General features: G+C 43.2%; 1 protein-coding gene across 2 annotated transcripts in view; it reads right to left on the bottom strand.

The window, feature by feature from the left end:
- The window catches only part of CFAP161 (cilia and flagella associated protein 161), a 90,449-nt gene extending 72,091 nt beyond the window's left edge, over positions 1-18,358 (bottom strand). For both annotated transcript variants that reach the window (XM_088473022.1, XM_088473021.1), the window contains exons 1-2: positions 18,206-18,358; positions 17,387-17,476 (exon numbers count right to left, since the gene is read on the bottom strand). In XM_088473022.1, the coding sequence (XP_088329148.1) occupies positions 17,387-17,476; positions 18,206-18,358 (243 nt within the window). The remainder of the gene's footprint in view (positions 1-17,386; positions 17,477-18,205) is intronic.
- Positions 18,359-18,671: the final 313 nt, after the last annotated feature.

Raw genomic sequence — 18,671 nt, forward strand, 5'->3', positions numbered from 1 at the left:
GTGGAATAACAGTATCATTGATACATATTCTGTCACGGTAAATACTGTACATTAAATCAATGTTTATGAGATTGGTATTGAAGAGTTGTTACTATTCAGGTATCAGAGATAATAAAGAAAGATATAGATACCTCCCAGTAATGGCAAGGGGATAGGTGGCTGCTGTATCTAATGTACAGTTGTAGTGAAAGAGACATGAGCGGACCCACCGCATATACCATGAGGGTATTATAAATAAAGTGACATCTGCTGTTCTCTCACTTCATCCACTGTGAGTCTGGTATCAGATACAGGCTCACTAGTGAGAATTCGGGTGAGGAAATGAGAGTGTCTGAAAAATTGAGAGATAAACTAAATAGATAAGGGTTGGGTAGCGGTGTGAGTTAAATGAAACAGCCCAAATATGTAGGACTGTCCTCACTGGAAATCCAGTGAACAAACACCCATCTCCGTTCCCTACCTGAAAAGAGAAGGAGGGAGTCAGCTGATCCACGTAGTGCACTCTCACTCCACTGATATCAATAGAGACAGCGCAGTGGGAACATTGGTAGCGTGGACAGCGTGTCCCTGAAATAGAGTGTACCTGATGATAAATAGTGTGTTGCGGCAGTGGTGTATCCCAGGATGGAGTCCTCGTGTGCGCACCGGGGACCCCCGTCAAGACGCGCGTTTCACCAGTATGAGGCTTCGTCAATTGAGCTCCGTGACATCACAGAGCTTGGCCGGGTTTATGTGTTCCAGCATCCAATCATGATTAAGTACAGGATAGGTATAGCCTATCACAAACATTGATCGGCGGGTCTAGCATAAGTAAGGATTGTGTACATGCAAGTCATGGACGCCCGGTCAAGGCAGCTGCAGAATTGATCCAATTTAAAACCAAAGTGCTCCTTGTGATACATACTTAGTTATAATAATTAGAGCCACAGAGTTAATTGGAATGAAAGCTTGCTACATATGAGTAAGCAATACATAGATATAAATATGGGAAAACCAAATATGTAGATAAAGGAATGATAACAAACATAACATAGAATAAATAAATTAGATTGGAAAGAACAGTAAATGAGAATTGTAAGAATAAAGTTATCAAAACCCATATAGTAAGGGATTTAAAATAAAATAAAAAATAATAAATAATGAAAATATCAATATATTGATTAATCCCTGTGATAATTCACACATTCAAAACTAATAAATAATCCTCCGAGGATATCATATTAATGAATCACACGGATGGGAAAAAAAATTGCACAACAGTGCATACAAAAGGTACAAAATGAGGGTCTAGGATGTCTGATTAAAAAACACTACAACCCAAATGAAAACTAAACTTGCAAAACTTGTCACATGGACAATATGTCGAATGAGCCCAAAAAAGCAAAACATCAACAACCAGCAGGCTGGAATAAGAACTAAAAACTAACAGAGGCAAAAATATAAAGTACAAGACCTGATATTACATGACATGAACCATGGGAGATGTGGGGGGGTGGGAAAAATGGGACACGACTTGAGCACTGGTACTAAAACCTCATGAGAAAAATATGAAAAGCAAGTGAAATATTATGGATATACTGCCGTGATAAGAAATTACTGTGAATTAGTAAACATAATGTGTTCTCGGAGGTGCTCCCATGAGAGTAGGTAGAGTATACACAGGTAAAAAGAAAGAAAGACAGTACTCTCCTTGGTGGGGCACTAATCCATCATAAATGATGTATGAATATAAATCGTTAACAAGATTTAACTTTTAATACAATATGTATAAAAAATTTGAGAAAAACACTCACATGAAATACAACAAAATTACAATACACAAACAAATAATAACATGACTCAGTAGTATCTAATCCTGTAAAGAGATTCTAGGTCCCACAGTGCTGAAATAATACACTATAAGTCAGACCTCTCAGGCGTAAAAATCTACTATATTACAGAATAATGCATGCGATAATCATCATTTAAGTTAGATTGGGAATAGTAGGCAAACATAGTATAGACAAAATATCTGTAGTATAATCAACAGGTAGATGTGCAATAATTCATTACTATCCCCTGGAGAAAATATATAGGATATAATTTAATGTAATTCAGTAGTTACAATTCCTGGATGAAAATAAACAGCAGTCACCACGGCAGTACCACACAAATTGACAATGAATCCAGGAATTATGCTGCTCATCACTAAGGATTGGCCTTTAAACAAAGGTTGCTATCTCCACAGTGCAGTATATTATGTAATTAGCACAAATTATCTGCTGGAACAAAATTCATGCAAAGTACAGAGTATAGTCTAGGCCAGTAGTTCCCAAACTTTCTCGAATCACAGCGCCCTAGAGCATCAGCATTTTTTCCATGGCACCCCTGTGCCAAAAGTTTTTTTGAGAATTTCAGCAAAAATTAAATGAAGTAAACTGTGATTATATGTCACCCTTAGGACCAGTTATGTGGTGGCTGACAGGGCTGCGCTTCTTTTTGTCCACATATTTGTTAATTGGCAGCCATTAGCAGTGGTTTTGTCTATCACACTGACCAAAAATAATTTTATTTGGTACTGGACTACCAACCCAAGGCACCCCTGCAAGTGCCCTGAGGCACCCCAGGGTGCTACGGCACCCACTTTGGAAACCACTGGTCTAGGCAATATATGGTATCCAGAAAAATTACTTTTTAAATTTTTTTAATAATTTGTTTATTGAATTATTATTATTTTTTTTAATACAGTATACAAAATTATGTAAAACTACAACATAAGGAGAATAGAGGCCAGTAGGGCACAATCAGCTGCACAATAAAACTGAGAAATAATCCAAAGTAGAGAGTAATACACAAATAGAAGATGTGAATAAGTGAATGGCTAGAGTGACTGAGGAAAATCTCTCAAATATTGCAGTAATCTTATTGCTGACCTAAAAACAAAAACTATGTGAAGGGTGATTAGTGTGGAATAGGAAGAGAGCAGGGGTGAAGATAAAGAGTGAGAGGGGGGGAAGGAGGGTAGAGGGGGCCAGTCGATGTGAGTCGCCACAGTCCAAATATCCAGAACAATCAAAAAGCTAAATCGTGTTTAACGGGGGTTCGGCCTCAAAGTGAATGGTCCATGGAGTCCAGACCTTGATTAGGTGGCTTGGGGTGTCGTGTAATACAGAGGTGATCCTTTCCATTCTGTAAACGGACCAGATCGCATTAATAGTAGCTGAGAGGGAGGGAGGCGAGGGTGATTTCCATTTGGAGTTGGCATTTAGCTGCATTGGGCGTGGAGCCTGTGGTATGGGCCGGGATAACAAAGAATGAAGCGGAGAGTTAGGCATTGAAATTCCAGTAATAGACTTAATTAAGTCATGGAGTTTTCTCCAGAAGGGTTGAATGTGAGGGCAAGACTACCAAATGTGCAGCAAGGTTCCTCGTTGGCCACATAAGCGCCAACATAAATCTGAAATGGAAGGATAAATTGCATGTAGACAGGTAGGAACCATGTACCAATGAAAGTAGCGTTTGTGTTTTCTTTATTCTTACAGAAACTGAGCTTTTAGCAATCTCCAACCTAATTTCGGACCACTCCTCAGGGGTCAAAGTCTCGCCTGTGTCACGTTCCCAGGAGAGCTCATGGGCCTCCTTTGGAGGTTGGTTGTGTATTAGTAGCAACTTATAAATGGTTGAGATAAGACCCCTAGAGGCTCGAGAGCGCCTACATAAAGATTCTATTGGAAGACAAGTGATGGGTGGAGAGTTTGTCAAGGGGGAGCGATAGAAAATGGCAAATTTGAAGGTATTGATGAAAAACTTTATGTGGGATGGAGAACCGAGTCTGTATACTAGCAAAATCAGGAAAGGTATGCAATGGAGCAATATCGAGCGGAAAAAGAATATTTTGACAAGTCCAGGAATGAAATCGGTGATTGATACCAAGGGGAAATGCAGGGTTGTTCCAGAGGGGGGTTAGTAAGGGATGGAGAGAGCAAAGACTATAAAATTTTGTGCAAAAGTCCCATATGCGTATAGTGAAGTGGACAGTCGGCAACAAAGTAATGGAGGTGGGGCGATTTTATGTGAGCACCATAGAAGGCTGGATGCGGAGTAGACCGATAACGTATCAGCTTCTATAGTAGTCCAAACCCTTTGTGCGGGAGGGGCATGCCACTGTATACACGGGACAAGATGCACTGCCCGGAAATATTTAATGAGGTCAGGAACCCCAACACCTCCGGATATGATGTTTTTGAAGGAGGCGCAACTTGATCCGTGGTTTTTTCCCGCCCAGATAAAATCTAAGAGATTTCTTTGAAGGTGTCTCAGTGTCTTCACAGGGATAGCTATCAGGAGTGTCTGCCAAAGATAAAGAAGACGGGGTAAAATGTTCATCCTTACTGCTGCTACGCGACCGAACCAAGATATGAATTGTTTATTCCAAACAGAGAGATTAGCGTTGATAGAGGAAAACAACTGAGGGAAATTGTGTTTTGGGAACAGTATCTGGACTAGGGACATTATTTGGAATAGCAATGACTGACCAGACTTCTCATTGCAAAGGATTGTTTCCATCTCTGCGTTGGAGTATACCTCAGTGTGGGACCATTGCTAATTCAGGACAATCTTGAGACTTTACTTCAGCCGGTAATTCCATTGTTACCCCCATGCGGGACATTTATCCATTGCCCACTCACTAACAGTGCCTGGACTTTATCTTCATTATTACTGGTGCATCAGGATCCATTCATGGCATGTCTTTTTATTATCAACATGCGTTGGTTTAAACTGGACTATTTGTCCTTTTATTATATTTTATGAAGTCTTAACATTTGTGTATATGTTTAATAAATTGTAATTCTTACGGTTCTCAAGCGCTGCATTTGGTTGTTTATATTATCTCTTTATAGAGACTATCTCTACTTAGCAGCTGCTTGGGGAGACAACTCAATACCGCGCCCTCCTATAATTATTTATAGCCAATCTTCCAACCGAGGGAAATTGGCTGCATATAATTCTGAATATGATCTAGTGAGGTAAACCCCTAAGTATTTAAGTTTGTGAGGCTGCCATCGGAATGTGTAATGTTGCTGTAGAAATGTGAGGTCTGCTAAGGGAATATTAAGATCCAATATTTCAGACTTGTCGGCACTGATTTTGTAGTTAGAGTATTGGCCATAGGAATCTATTTCTTCAAATAAGCTGGGAAGTGAGTGTCGAGGGTCAGTTGAAGTCAGGATCACATCGTCAGCGTATAGTGCTATCTTGTGATCCAATCTGCCAACGGTGACACCTGAGATGTTGTTGTTTAATTTGATTCTGGCAACTAGTGGTTCCATCACCAGAGCAAATAGGAGGGGAGAAAGTGGACATCCTTGACGTGTGCCAGTGCCGATGGTGAAAGCTTCAGAGAATAGGCCATACACCAGTACCAAAGCAGAGGGATTACGGTATAATGAGGAGATGCCATTAAAAAAAGATTCCTCAAAGCCCATACAGAGAAGGGTTTGATGTATAGAAGACCAGGTTACTCTATCAAAGGCTTTTTCGGCATCGAGAGCCACCACCAGCGCCGATAAAGAATGTTTCTGTTTGAGGTGAATAAGATCAATGAGACGACGAGTCTTGTCTGCAGCTTATCTATTGGGGATAAACCCCACTTGGTCCGGGTGAACCAGGGAGGGTAAGAGTGGAGCCAAATGGATAGCTAGTATTTTGGCAAACAATTTTATGTCGACGTTTAGAAGGAAGATCGGTCTATAATTACCCATTTCCAGAGGGTCACGATCCGGTTTAGGGATCACAATAATGTTAGCTCTGGTGGTGGCTTCTCCAAGCGAATTACCCTCTAAGAGTGAGTTAAATAATGATCGAAGCATAGGGCAGGAAAATTACTTCTATGTACATAGTAATGCTTAAATAACATGTACATAGGAAGTTAAATAGAACTCACAAATCAGTGCAGCAAATATATTTGAATATCATTCAATGAGAGGTTGATACCACAATGATGCAATTCGCACTGTAAACAAGAAATATGACTATGTCCTAAGTAATCAAAATTATCAGCTATATATACTCACAGCAGGTCGCTCACACCTCAGTCACTGCACAGGCACATGATGTGCAGCAGCCACCTGAATTTGTGGGGATAATAGGGGTATTAGCGTTACTGCCTCACAGCAATGAGGTCATGGGTTCAATTCCCACCATGATCCTAACTGTGTGGAGTTTGTATATTCTCCCTGTGCTTGCGTGGGTTTCCTCCGGGTACTCCGGTTTCCTCCCACACTCCAAAAATATACTGGTAGGTTAATTGGTTCCCCACAAAAATTAACCTGTGTGTGTGCGCATGTGGTAGGGAATATAGAGTGTAAGCTCCACTGGGGCAGGGACTGATGTGAATGGTCAAATATTCTCTCTGTAAAGCGTTGCGGAATATGTGTGCGCTATATAAATAACTGGTAATAAATAAATAATAAATAATATTCCATCTCTTGACCCCTTGATTGAGGACCTGATCATACTGATCTCTCTCCATATGCAGGCCAAACTGTGTACACCAGTGGACTGGGAACAGGGGTAAATTACCCCACATGGGGTAAAAATGAAATTCCTGGGGGCATGGGCGGATTGGCCATAGACCTCACAGGGAGTTTTCCCGGTGGGCCAGACTGTTATGGGGCCACTGAATTCAAATTAATTTTTGTTTTTTTAAATCTGTGTCCTGACCCACCCAACAGGAGTTGGCCCTGGCATATTAATGGCTGAAGCTGACATGATTTGTTCATGGTGGTTGACCCCTCCCCAGGGACCAGCCACCATTGACTGTGCTTTGCAAATCAGCCCATCCCCTCCTGATCCACTACTCTCTGGCGGAGTCAGGTACTGGAAAGTAGGGATGTGAGGTGAGCAGCACAGGCAGCGTCTCAAAGCCAGGGTCACACACACACACATTGACTGCCTGTGGATCTATTCTGTGGATGATGGGATTGGCAGCTGCTGCTGCCCCTCCCAGTCACTGCAGCAGTGGTCATCCATTTCCTTCCCTCCCCCGCCTGCAGACCCTTAGAGACCATCTTCTCATTCATGACTGGGCATGAGTTAACCAGCAGTGGACACCAAGCATTTCCAGCCGCTGGGTGAGTGCCTCTGTGGAATTCCAGGGTGTGCATGCACCTGGGGACTGCTTTTTTGGGCGATGTGGATACTCTTCCGGGGGTGCGAGGGGCTCCCCAAAATTTTGTGAGCCTCTCGACACTCCTGGGAGAGTAGGTAAGTATGATTCACCTCTGGTGATTAACAGAGTGGGTCCCAGCCACCAGATCTCCCCTCCTCAACATTTAATTGACTCTTCCTCTCTCATAAATGGGGTGAAGGAAATATAACATAATCATCCAAACTTACAGTGCACATATGAAGATCCCTTTATCAAACTATCAGAACACACACTATTTAGATTGCCAGCAATCAAAATACAAATATGTTTAAACTAACTCACGTACACTTAATTTGACATTCACATACTCTAGTCTGCAGAATACTAACTTTAACTACTGGCAGGTTATGAGAAAACATCCTTATATAATAACTTAAACCAAAATACTGGCTAATTTTACTAATCTACTGTATAGAAAACAATTACTTAAAATACTGATGTAGACTAGAATAACTATGAGCACCGAAACAGTAGGGCGGATTGGTCATAGGCTTCACTGGTAGATGTATGTAATTTGTTTTGTCCAACATGTAACAGGAATTGGGCAACAAGGGTCCAAGTGCACAGACACTCAAGCCTGGTGATCTCCCATACTGGTCTCCACACAGTTTGTTGGACACGGGCTATAGCCAGAGTGCTGTTCCATGAGAATAGAAAAAAAAAAGAGGAAAATAGCGCTGAATACAGCAATAATATTTATTAACAATTAATAGCATATGAAAATTATTAATATATGAAATCTCCGATATAGACAATTATGTACATATATAACAATTGCCGGCCAGCAGTATTTGGATACAATTAAATAATTTCAGCACACATATATTATCCACACAAAAAATACAATTGTATAAATGTAGCACATAGAAATTAGATAATAAGACCAATTAAAATAAAATTAAATAAAAAATCTCCCTTATGAGGAATACTGAGCAAATGGTTGGATTTAAAAGTCTCTCTTGCTATAGAAAATAATATAGCTTTTACAGGATTGACACCGATAAGATTGTATCAAGTATTAACAAAAGTTGCAAAAAAACTATGTAGCCCAATAAGGATTCCTTTTCATTCTAAAAACCCTTTAAGCAGAGCTGTAAAATCCTGCAATTCTAGTCAGGTGTAGATTTCTTTTGATAACACTTGTTCTTTGTTTTAATTAGTTCTGCTTGGACAAGTGGACAAGTGTGTATCCTTCTTAAGTCATGCAATGTCATATCAGATGAATAATTAGCTTTATCCATTGTTTCTAAATTAAAAACTGCAGATAAAATGGAGGGAGGTGTCTGAAGGGGTAAGGGTGACAGGCCGACATTTATTATAAAGTCCTTACCTGAATATGTTATTCAGATTCTTTTTTTGAAGATGTTGCTGTTCAGGACCTTATTGGAAGATACAGTATAATCCAAAGTTGCCTAAATAAACCATGAACTACTCAGAGAGTATCAATGTAGGACCACAAAATGGCTGAGAGTAGCTGGGCATCCTTTATATAGGGCTGTGATCTGCATTGTGACATCACAATGCATGCAGGCAGCAGCTAGAGAAGGATGTAGCTTGGATCAGCTCTGGATCCAGATGCCCTGCAGCAGCACTGAGAATAAAAAAAGCCGGGGCTCAAGAGATGGCAGTGTAACTCTGTACAGGGAGAGGGTCGGGGGCCAAGAGGCAGGCACAAAGATGTGTTGTATGGCTGTCAAGTTGACAGTTTGCTAGCATGTTTGTGTTGGGGCACCTACAGTTTAAACTTGAATTAGGCCACTCTCAGAATTTTTTCCAGGGCCATTTTAAGTTCCCAATTCGCCCCTGCCTGGGGGTAATGGACGAACAGCCGGGCATGCATATGAATCATTCTATAATAGCTGAGATGTTATTACCAGCGGGCGCCCGGTTCCTTCCCTGCAGCGCCGCATAAGCCGGAGGCTGGAGTTCTCTTCTGAACTCCAGCTTCCGGCTCTCTCCATGCGCACTATGGGAGAGACGTCATGACGTCTCTCCCATAGTTCCGAGGAGCAGCCGGGCGGACAGGACGGCGGCAGATGCAGGAGCGGGGATTATGGTAAGTGTTTTTTGGGGGGTTTTTTGTACAAGCGGCACTACAGGGGCATTATATGGGGGCACTACTACAGGGGCATTATATGGGGGCACTACTATATGATTTCCTTCCTTTCAAATCAAGGTGGCAACGTCGGCATATCTAAATATATTTTGGAGTAAAATATAAAAAGTTCCCTGACTCCTGGTGTACACTATAACATTCCAGCTTATAATTTTGATTGCTTAGGACACGTCTTTCTTTCTTCAGTACTGTCTGTCTTTCTTTCTTTTTACCTCTGTATGACATGAACCATCCAAGCGACACAATCATCAATTATGTAGAAGAAACTTAGTGGAAACGAAATAATGTATCTCATTATCAAGCACAATTACAAGAACCCAGGTAAAAGATCCCACTCTGATTCAATCCACTGGAGAATAAAGTTCCTAATGTTTACTTCCAAGTGACTCACTATTATCACCTTTCTATACTGTATGCTTGCAATGGATTCCAAAACCTGAAATTTAATTAAACTAATCAGCGGCGGCTCCTACCCTGTTAGATGAGGAGGGCAGCCGCCGCAGAAAACGAGAGGGATGGTGCAATTACTCACCCACTGCTCCCGTCTGGCCTGGTCCCAGCGCCTGTGCAATTGATGCCACCGGCATCCAAAAGGCTGCATAGTCTGCAGCTCCTAGGAGCCGGTTAGGGCTTGCAGAAAGGCAGCGTAGAGGCTTCCTCCTTAAAGCCGCTCTCTGCTAATAGCATCCCGGACTGGCAGTCCCAGGGGGAGGAGACACCTACCCCTGAGACTACTTGTATATGTGACTGGCAGGTAGCGCTTCCAATAGGAAGCCACTGCCAGTCACACAGTGTAGCCAATGCAGTCACGGACTGCACTGACTACACTGAGGTGGTGGATTTTACTGGGGGGCTGCAGCCTCGCAGCCACTAGGCAAAATCTGCCACTGAAACTAATTATGTATTTAATTTCTACAAATTAAAAGACATCCCATGTGGAGATGCAGTTATCAATATTATAGCCTATATGCTGACTGATGAAACAAATTTTCATATTGATATTGTATTGAAATGTTAAACAATTACCATATTGGTATTTCTTCTCCTTTGATTAAAAGTTCTTCATGATTGTCTATTATTGATTGCTTCAGGCTTTCACAGACTACAAATCAAACATTTATTACACTAAACCTGAATATAATAATGCAATTAATGCTTTTATTGATATTTATTGATTCAGTAATATACATGGTATAGCTTTGGATTTCATTATTAACATTTGTTTTTATCAGTTGTTCTGTAATTATGCCCTTTGTTGCTGGTACGTTGTGTTCATGGTTTATAGTCATACAATTTCTAGATATTGTTTGTATCTTAGAAAACATATTTGTCTCTGTAAGGATATGTAAAAAAAAGTAATTTATTATTAAACATTGATTTCCACACCTGGAATGGAAATCTGATCCCACATCAAAGTTACAGAAGAGAAAATATCCTCTGTCCTTGTTAGATAATACAGACACCCATTTCAAGTCTACTGTACTTGGCCAAGTCATAAAGAGACACAAATTAGAGATATGGAAAAAACGATAAATGGACAATTGATGGAATGTTTTCCCTTATGTGATGGAATTATTTTATTCTCTTCAATGCTAGTCACCTTGAATGCAGAAAAGATAAACAAATAATATACAGTTCGTACCAAGTGCGTAGCTATAGTAGGTGCAGAGAGTGCATCTGCTACGGGGCCCAGTCCGCCTCTGGAACCCAGCCCACGCCCTGCACCGAGTTACATTGCCATCTCCAGAGCCCTGGCTATTCTGTTCTCACCAGAGTGCTCCTGCAGGGCATCTGGGCCCAGAGTTGATCGCAGCTACAGCCACGTCTAGCTGCTGCCTGCATGCAATGTGATGTCACAATGTAGGTCACATCCCTATATAAAGGATGCCCAGCTGCTGGCAGCCATTTTCTTGTGACATTTTGTCCTACAGTGATGTTCTCAGCGTAGGTTCCTGCTTTATTTAAGCAACTTTGGCTAACGACTACTGATATGGACTTTGGATTATATCTTTCAATATGGTCTTGAACAGCAACATCAGAAAAAAATATCTGAATAACATCTTGAGGTAAGGGCTATATAACAAATTTTGACCTGTCACCCTTACCTCTTCAGACATCTCCCTCCATTTTATCTGCCGTTTTAATTTAGAAACAATGGATAAAGCAAATTATTCATCTAATATGACGGTCATGACTTAAGATGGGTACACACTTGTCCAATCCTCCGGGGATCCAACTCCAGTCCAGACTGTTGACACAATCTTACTAGAGACTTGGATGCAGATTCAACACCAAATATATGCCTACACACATGTCCAATTTTGCAGCAGATCTCAGATTTGCATCTGCTAAAACAATCTACTTAAAGTGTTGTGTAAACGTACACACTCTTCTAATCTTTGGCAGACCAGCTGCCATTCACAGGCAAAAGATTAGAAGAGTGTGTACGTTTAGACATAGCTACAGTAGGTGCAACGAGTGCAGCTGCTACAGGCAGTGGCATCACTATGGGGGTGCGGGGGTGCGGACAGTACCCTGCAGCACTCGGCTCCTGTCACAGAGGAGGAGCTGGCAGCACAGGCACAATCTCCGGGGGACAGGACAGCCCAGCATCTCTGGGGATGCTGGGCACACCCCCAGAGTGACACGATAGGGAGTCCCATGAGGCCAAACCCCTTTAATATATGCCACACCTCCTTTTCAGGCACACGCGGCTTTGCCGCACAGGGGGCCTTTACAAAGCGCAACGGGTGTCACCAGGCCCCATGAGAGATCTGGCTACAGGAACTAGGCTAGCATCTAGTGTACGACCTCCTCCCTGCCCTGAGTACACTGCCATCTCCTGAGCCCAGACTTTTCTATTCTCACCAGAGTGCTGCTGCAGGGCCTCTGCTGTCACTGGGCCACCCGGCTCTACCTATGTCTCTTCTCACTGACTGACTTATTAGTGAATCATAGCCTTCTTATATATCACTTTATATCATAAACTAGCGTTCCCGCTAGGCTGTTTTAGCGGGGCGCGGCGCCCTGCCCTCCTTCTGGAGGGCAAAAAGCACCCTGCCCTCCAGGAGGAGGGCAAAAAGCGCCCTGCCCTCACAGCCTGCGGGAGCCGTTCTCACCCACGGGACGCAGTGTCCCGCGGGTGGAGAAACATGCGGTGACCCGGTCACTGCCGTAGAATAGACGCCGGGCGCATGCGCCCGGCATCTATTCTCCCTGTCTGCAGGGCTTGGGGGCTGCCCGGCGTGTCCGTAAGTGCCGGGCACGCCCCCAAGAGTGACGAAAAGGGGACGCGTCTTATAGACACGCCCCCTTTTCCGATGACCACGCCCCCTTCTCGGACGCGCAGCGTGCACGGGCATGCCCTCTCTAGCTCCGGCGTCCTGCCTCCCACCGGAGCTAGAGGGAACACTAATAAACATTTAGAATTAGGGAGACTATATATTTTTTAGAACATATTTTTTTTTGTTTATACACTGTAATACTTACTATATGCTAATCACCGTTTATTTAATCCTGCATGTCAGCTAATGCTGCCCATACACTAGACGAGCTGAAAACGACTGCATGATTAATCGTGCAGTCGTTTGTCACTGTGATGAGCCTGCACTGAACGAGCAGTCGTTCAGTGCAGGCTCATCAATCATCTGGCAACATGCTGAACCTGACGTTATTGTCAGGTTGACTAGTATGTTTGCCCGATAATAGCTGTCCAATAAAACCAGTGTGCACGCGCATCGGTGGTCGTATTAGACATTAAACTGCACGATTTGCCAGCGATTACCAAGCGAGTGATCGATAACGACAGTCGTTATCGCTCAAACGCTAGGTTTAATCGCCTAGTGGATGGGCAGCATAAGGAGGCAGACTGTAAATGATCTCATGTTTGCACTATCAAAATGGATAAACTGCAAAATTATTTGCATGTAGAAATTTTGCCATGGGACATAAATAGGTCTTGCTACGCCCCTGGTTCTTGCTGTATAGTAGAAGTAAGTAGTGTCCTTAGACTAGGCAGTTTCCTTTGACCACATTAGTCAGTGCAGTCTCTGTGGAGTGTTAGGGTATGAGATAAAAGAGAGGGAGTGAAGACCTTCAGAGGGAATGGCATATGAAGAAAGTGAGACAGAGAAGTGTTATGGTGCGTACACAAGGTACGATATCTATGAACGATAACAAAATCGCTCAACGATATATCGTTCATATCTTTCATTTTTATACAGTGAACAACCAATGATGAGCGTTCCTGCATGAACGACAATGAGATCTTTGATCATCCGTACAAGCAGGTTATTGTCAACTTCGCCTGTTCAGAGATGTGGCAGTGTGACTTCACTGAAAGATATCTTTCAAGTCGTTGGTGGTACAGATCGTCCCGTGTGTATGCAGCTTTACTTACAGAACTGTTTTAAAAGAATAGAGAAAGAATATAAACTTTGTTGTTTTCTGAGGAAATAAAGCTAAATATGAATAGATATCTAGAAATTAACTAAAGGGAAATATAAAATAGGGAGATAAGGCAGATGGTGTTGAAATAAGATAACATAGCTAGTAGTGCGGGATTAAGATAGCACGTGTAGTATCCAGTTTTATTATACCTCTCTAGTCACATATAGTAGAAAATAGACAAAATAGCATAAAGAAGGCATAGGGTAATGCTGGGTACACACTCTGAGATATAACGTTCAATAAGCTGACGAATTACATTGTGCATCTGCGGCTGTGTACAGATACTATGTCTGTGAATGACGTTCACTTGTCTGCAGTACAGCTGATACCTGGCACATCTGGCTGTGTGTACGGGCAACCCACCGACCATCCGTAAACTTGCTGCAGGGACCCACTGGTGACTATCTCAACTTAGCAGGCTAATTTAATTGCCCACCCAGCTGCAGTGGCATCACAAGGGGGGTGCGGCCCGCACCGGGCGTCACCCTTCAAGGGGGTGACATCAAAAATCAGCGCACACACACCCGCGGGCTGCACCCCATCCGCACTCCCTTCCCCGGCACCACCGCCTGGAGTCACTCTCACCGCGGCCGGCGTCCAGCGCCACACACAGACACACTCTCTGAGCCTGTGTGTGGCTCTGGACGCCGGCCGCGGTGACATCATCACGCATGCGGCACGCCGGAGGAAGTAGAAGAAGGAGATGCGCGCCCGGACATCGTGAAGAGAGGTAAGTAGTATTGCACAGGGGAGGGGGCACAGCATAAGGGGCGTTACTGGGGGTACTGTATGGGGGCACAGTATAAAGGCACTACTATCTGGGGGTACTACTGGGGGTACTGTATGGGGGCACAGTATAAGGGCACTACTATCTGGAGGCACTGCATAAGGTGAACATCTGGGGCTGGGCATTGTATAAGGGTCACTACTGGGGGCATTGCATAAGAGCACTACCGGGGGTACTGTATAAGGGCACTAAAGCTCCTGGGGATATTGTATAAGGAGCACTATTGGGGGCACTGCATAAGGAGCACAGCGTAAGGGGCTTTAATACAGGAGGCATTGCATAAAGAGCTATAACACACCGGGCAATGCATAAAGGGGCACTACTAAAGGGGGAACTGCATAATGGGCACAGCTACAGGGGGCATTGCATAAGGGGCACTACTACTGGAGGCATTGCATAGGAGCACTACTACTGGGGGCATTGCATAAGGGGCACTACTACAGGTGGCATTGAATAAGGGGCACTACTACTGTGGGCATTGTATAGGGGGCACTACTGTGGGCATTGTGTATAAGGTCAATAATGTGATCATTGTGTAAAATGGGCAATACTGTGTGTCAGAACATAAATAAGGGACACTACTTTATGGTGTAATGTGATTCAGGGGCACTATGTGCGGTGTAATGTGGATAAGATTGTGATACTGTGTGGCGTAATTTGAATTTGGGATAGTATTCTTTTGAGATCACGCCCCTTTTTTGCGCCACACGCCTTAGGCTCATGCTGTCCTTTTATTGATAAATCGCAGAGGAAGGGGGGGTTGTTCCACCACGTCTCTAGGACCACTTTAAGCACTGCTACCCAGAATATCAGACGTGGCATCATCATGCCCGCCGGGTGCGCCTGTCATTCTAGGAGGAGCACAGTGTGACTGCTGGGCTGGTAAGGGGGAAGAGCTTGCAAAGCTGTGCACCTTGGTCCCTAATTTTTATTTTGGTTGGGGGGGGGGTATCACCGTGCAGCACAGCACCGGGTGACACCAACCCTAGTGACGCCTCTGCCCAGCTGTGATGTCAGCGCAGATACATCGAGAGGCAGATTGGTAAGGGTATATTGTCTTACCGATTGGCTGCTCGGTTTGCAGATACCTGGGTCGGCGGATATGTCACCCAGGTGTCTACCCAACTTTAGACTATGACATGTATGTGAATGATACTGTAATACTGTGAGAGAGGGCTAGAGGGAACTATTTATCAAGATTATCAGCCCCTTAAATCATGCAAAAATAGCAGTCTATGTATGATTTCAGTATCCCTGCAATTTCAAAGGCTGAATGCAGTAGATATGAGAGACATGGCCTGTGCTCAGCTAAGTAACGCAGGGTACCACAGTCCCCATTATTTGCAATGGAGATTGCAGTCTGAAGCAATTTTTCAAAAAAGAGCTTGTACCTGTTAGCTAATGCCACAAATCCTGTCCAGCTGAACAAGCTGAGATTACTCATGCAGCCTAACTTACTAGCCAACTACTAAAGGACAGCCACGAGGTGCAACACTTGGGACAGCACAGACCAACATAAACTAATACATACGTGCAAATTTGTATGTAAAAGAGTAGTTGAGTTATTTTTAAAGTTGTATCCCTCAGCTTTGATAGTTGACAGAAACATCTTACAAAGGTAATGAATACTTGGAAGCAATATTCATGACTGTGCAGTTCCTTTGGTTGGCACCACATGTGCAATGTTCCATTTCACAAGAACATGATGAAGAATGATTTATTTGACTGTATCATCTTCCATACTGGTTGGTTTTCCATGTGCTGTTTGCATCACTAAACTTTGGCTAAGGTCTCCTTGAAGCTATATTAGCTAGAATTATAGGAAATCAGGTATAATCGGACTACATTTTCCCGATCTGTCCAGTAGTTGGGAGCTATGACCCATGTAGAAACTGCTACCTAGAATAGCAGTTTATAGGTGTCGCATGGGGTTGGGTATGCGGCCCTTGGGATGCCGGCTGTCAACAGACCAATAGCCGCATACCGATGCTGAGAATCCCGACAGGGACGTTTTTTTCATGGATGATTTCTCGCCAAAAATAGGGTAACATTTTTGAAAAAAAAACCCGGCAAAAACGGCAAACAGGCGACAATGGAGAAAAGAAACTAATTTTTCTCCATCCCAGACCAAGAGAAAAAAAATGCAAAATCCCTATTTTTGGGCTTAAAAATGTGGGGATTTCTTTCAGAACCTTTTCGACACCCCCCTACTTTTCAGTACTAGGCATGCCAAATACAGGATGCAGACATGTCCCTCCATTTCATGAAATGCCGCCTGGGAAGTATGGGTCACAGACACTTGTGTCCCACTTGCACATATGATGTAAAACCATTTATTTTATGTGCAACAAAAACATTCGCTATTGCACCTCAGTTAAACTACAATAACTGCTCCAATACAGCAGAAACAACTCTCCGCCTCGCGCACACAAAACAATAAAAAATGTGTATAAACACCTTCACACAAAAACAAAAGCATACTCTATGCTCGATACAAATAAATCAACAATTAGTGTTAATGGCGTGTTCACACACAACCAATCACAAGCAATATAGAAGTACTGTTGACTGTTATCACCATCATCCACTATTTGCACCTACCCCTGACTTAACGATATGGCTTTCCCAGCTACATATGCAGCTTTTTTCAGACACGGGCAGGTGAAAGTGACAGAACTGCATACTGTACATCTGCACGGATCCATGTGCCTACTGTCCTGGGCACATGCAGAGTGAAATCATGCAAGATGTGCTATGCAAACTGACATAGCCCTCACTATGCACCAGTCCTATGTAGAAGGCTAAAATAACACATGACTGTACTATACCTCAAATCACTGCTTACCTTTTTTAAAATATTTTTCTTGAGATTCCGTGATTTTTGCAATAAGAGTTCACCTTTCTCTCTCTTCTCTAAAAAGTCTTTCAAAAGATCCTAGAGGAAAAAGAAATGGCATAAAGATAGGATTTAAATAAAAATCATGTCATTAAGAATACCCGATTACAATGATCGGATCCGCCACTTTATGGATGGATAATAGTTTTTGAATTACACGGAGGGGACCGGAGCACTTACAGACATTAAGGGGTCTATACATCATCAGAGGCCGTATGGCCCCCGCTGATGAAGTATCCACTTCGTTGCGGGGAATACTTATCACCGGAGCAATTCAGCATTGCTCTGATGCGGGGACAGCTGCTCCGAAAAGCAGCTGTCCCCGTAGTAACACTGCTACAGAAGTAACAGCGTTACTTACCTTTCCCCGTCACAGGCTTCTGAGGTCACGCATGCGCAAAGCGGCTAGGGAGGCAGTGAGGATGCGGCAGAGGGATTCGCTCAGATCCCTTTTCGCATCCTCGGAATTACTTCCCATAGGAAGATGACGTTTGTTCTCGCAGACAATCTCTGAAAACTTTACGTTTTCGGAGTTTGCTGGATATCAGGTGGTCCTATCGGACCCCTGATAATAAATGGCCATTACTTTAAATAAGCGGATAGTGATTAGGCCCCTCAGTACCTATCACATATCTATCTAAAAAAATTGTATTTGTTTTTTTCCTTAAGAGATTACCGGTTTATATGCTCCATCTTATAGATGTTTGACCATTTACTAAAACTCCCTAAATAGGTAATAAAGTGATGATGAATAAATACTGTTCTCACCTCGTCCAGGGCCACATCCTCATTCCAGTTCCCGATTCGCACAGACGGGTTAAAGGTGCGGGCAGTCATGCTGATTGCTCGGTGCCGACAGGACTTTCCTGGGCAGCGGGCTGCTGTTCCTAGGGCAACGCCGGTTTGTTTACAAGTTGCCATGGAGACCGTGACGCTGGCAATCACATTTCAAACATAACGTCATAACGCGATATCGCGCGTTGTTTCGACGCCATCTTGTGAGTGGCAAGCATGCTATGGAAACTAGTGCGGCTTTGGTGACATCCAGTGGTAGGAACAGATATTGCTTGATAACGCTTTCATCTAAGCGCAAGAATATCAAAGCAGTGGAAAGGAAATAGATGGTTTCTCCAATTTATACTTACTATTCATCTTACCAATTATCTGCAGTAGAAAAATAGCAGTACAGTATCTGTCTGGTCACCATGGGCAACGTTAACATATGTGTACCAGT

This window comes from Taudactylus pleione, unplaced genomic scaffold (genome assembly GCF_031769625.1).
Source record: "Taudactylus pleione unplaced genomic scaffold, aTauple2 ptg000129l, whole genome shotgun sequence".
NCBI lineage: Eukaryota > Metazoa > Chordata > Amphibia > Anura > Myobatrachidae > Taudactylus > Taudactylus pleione.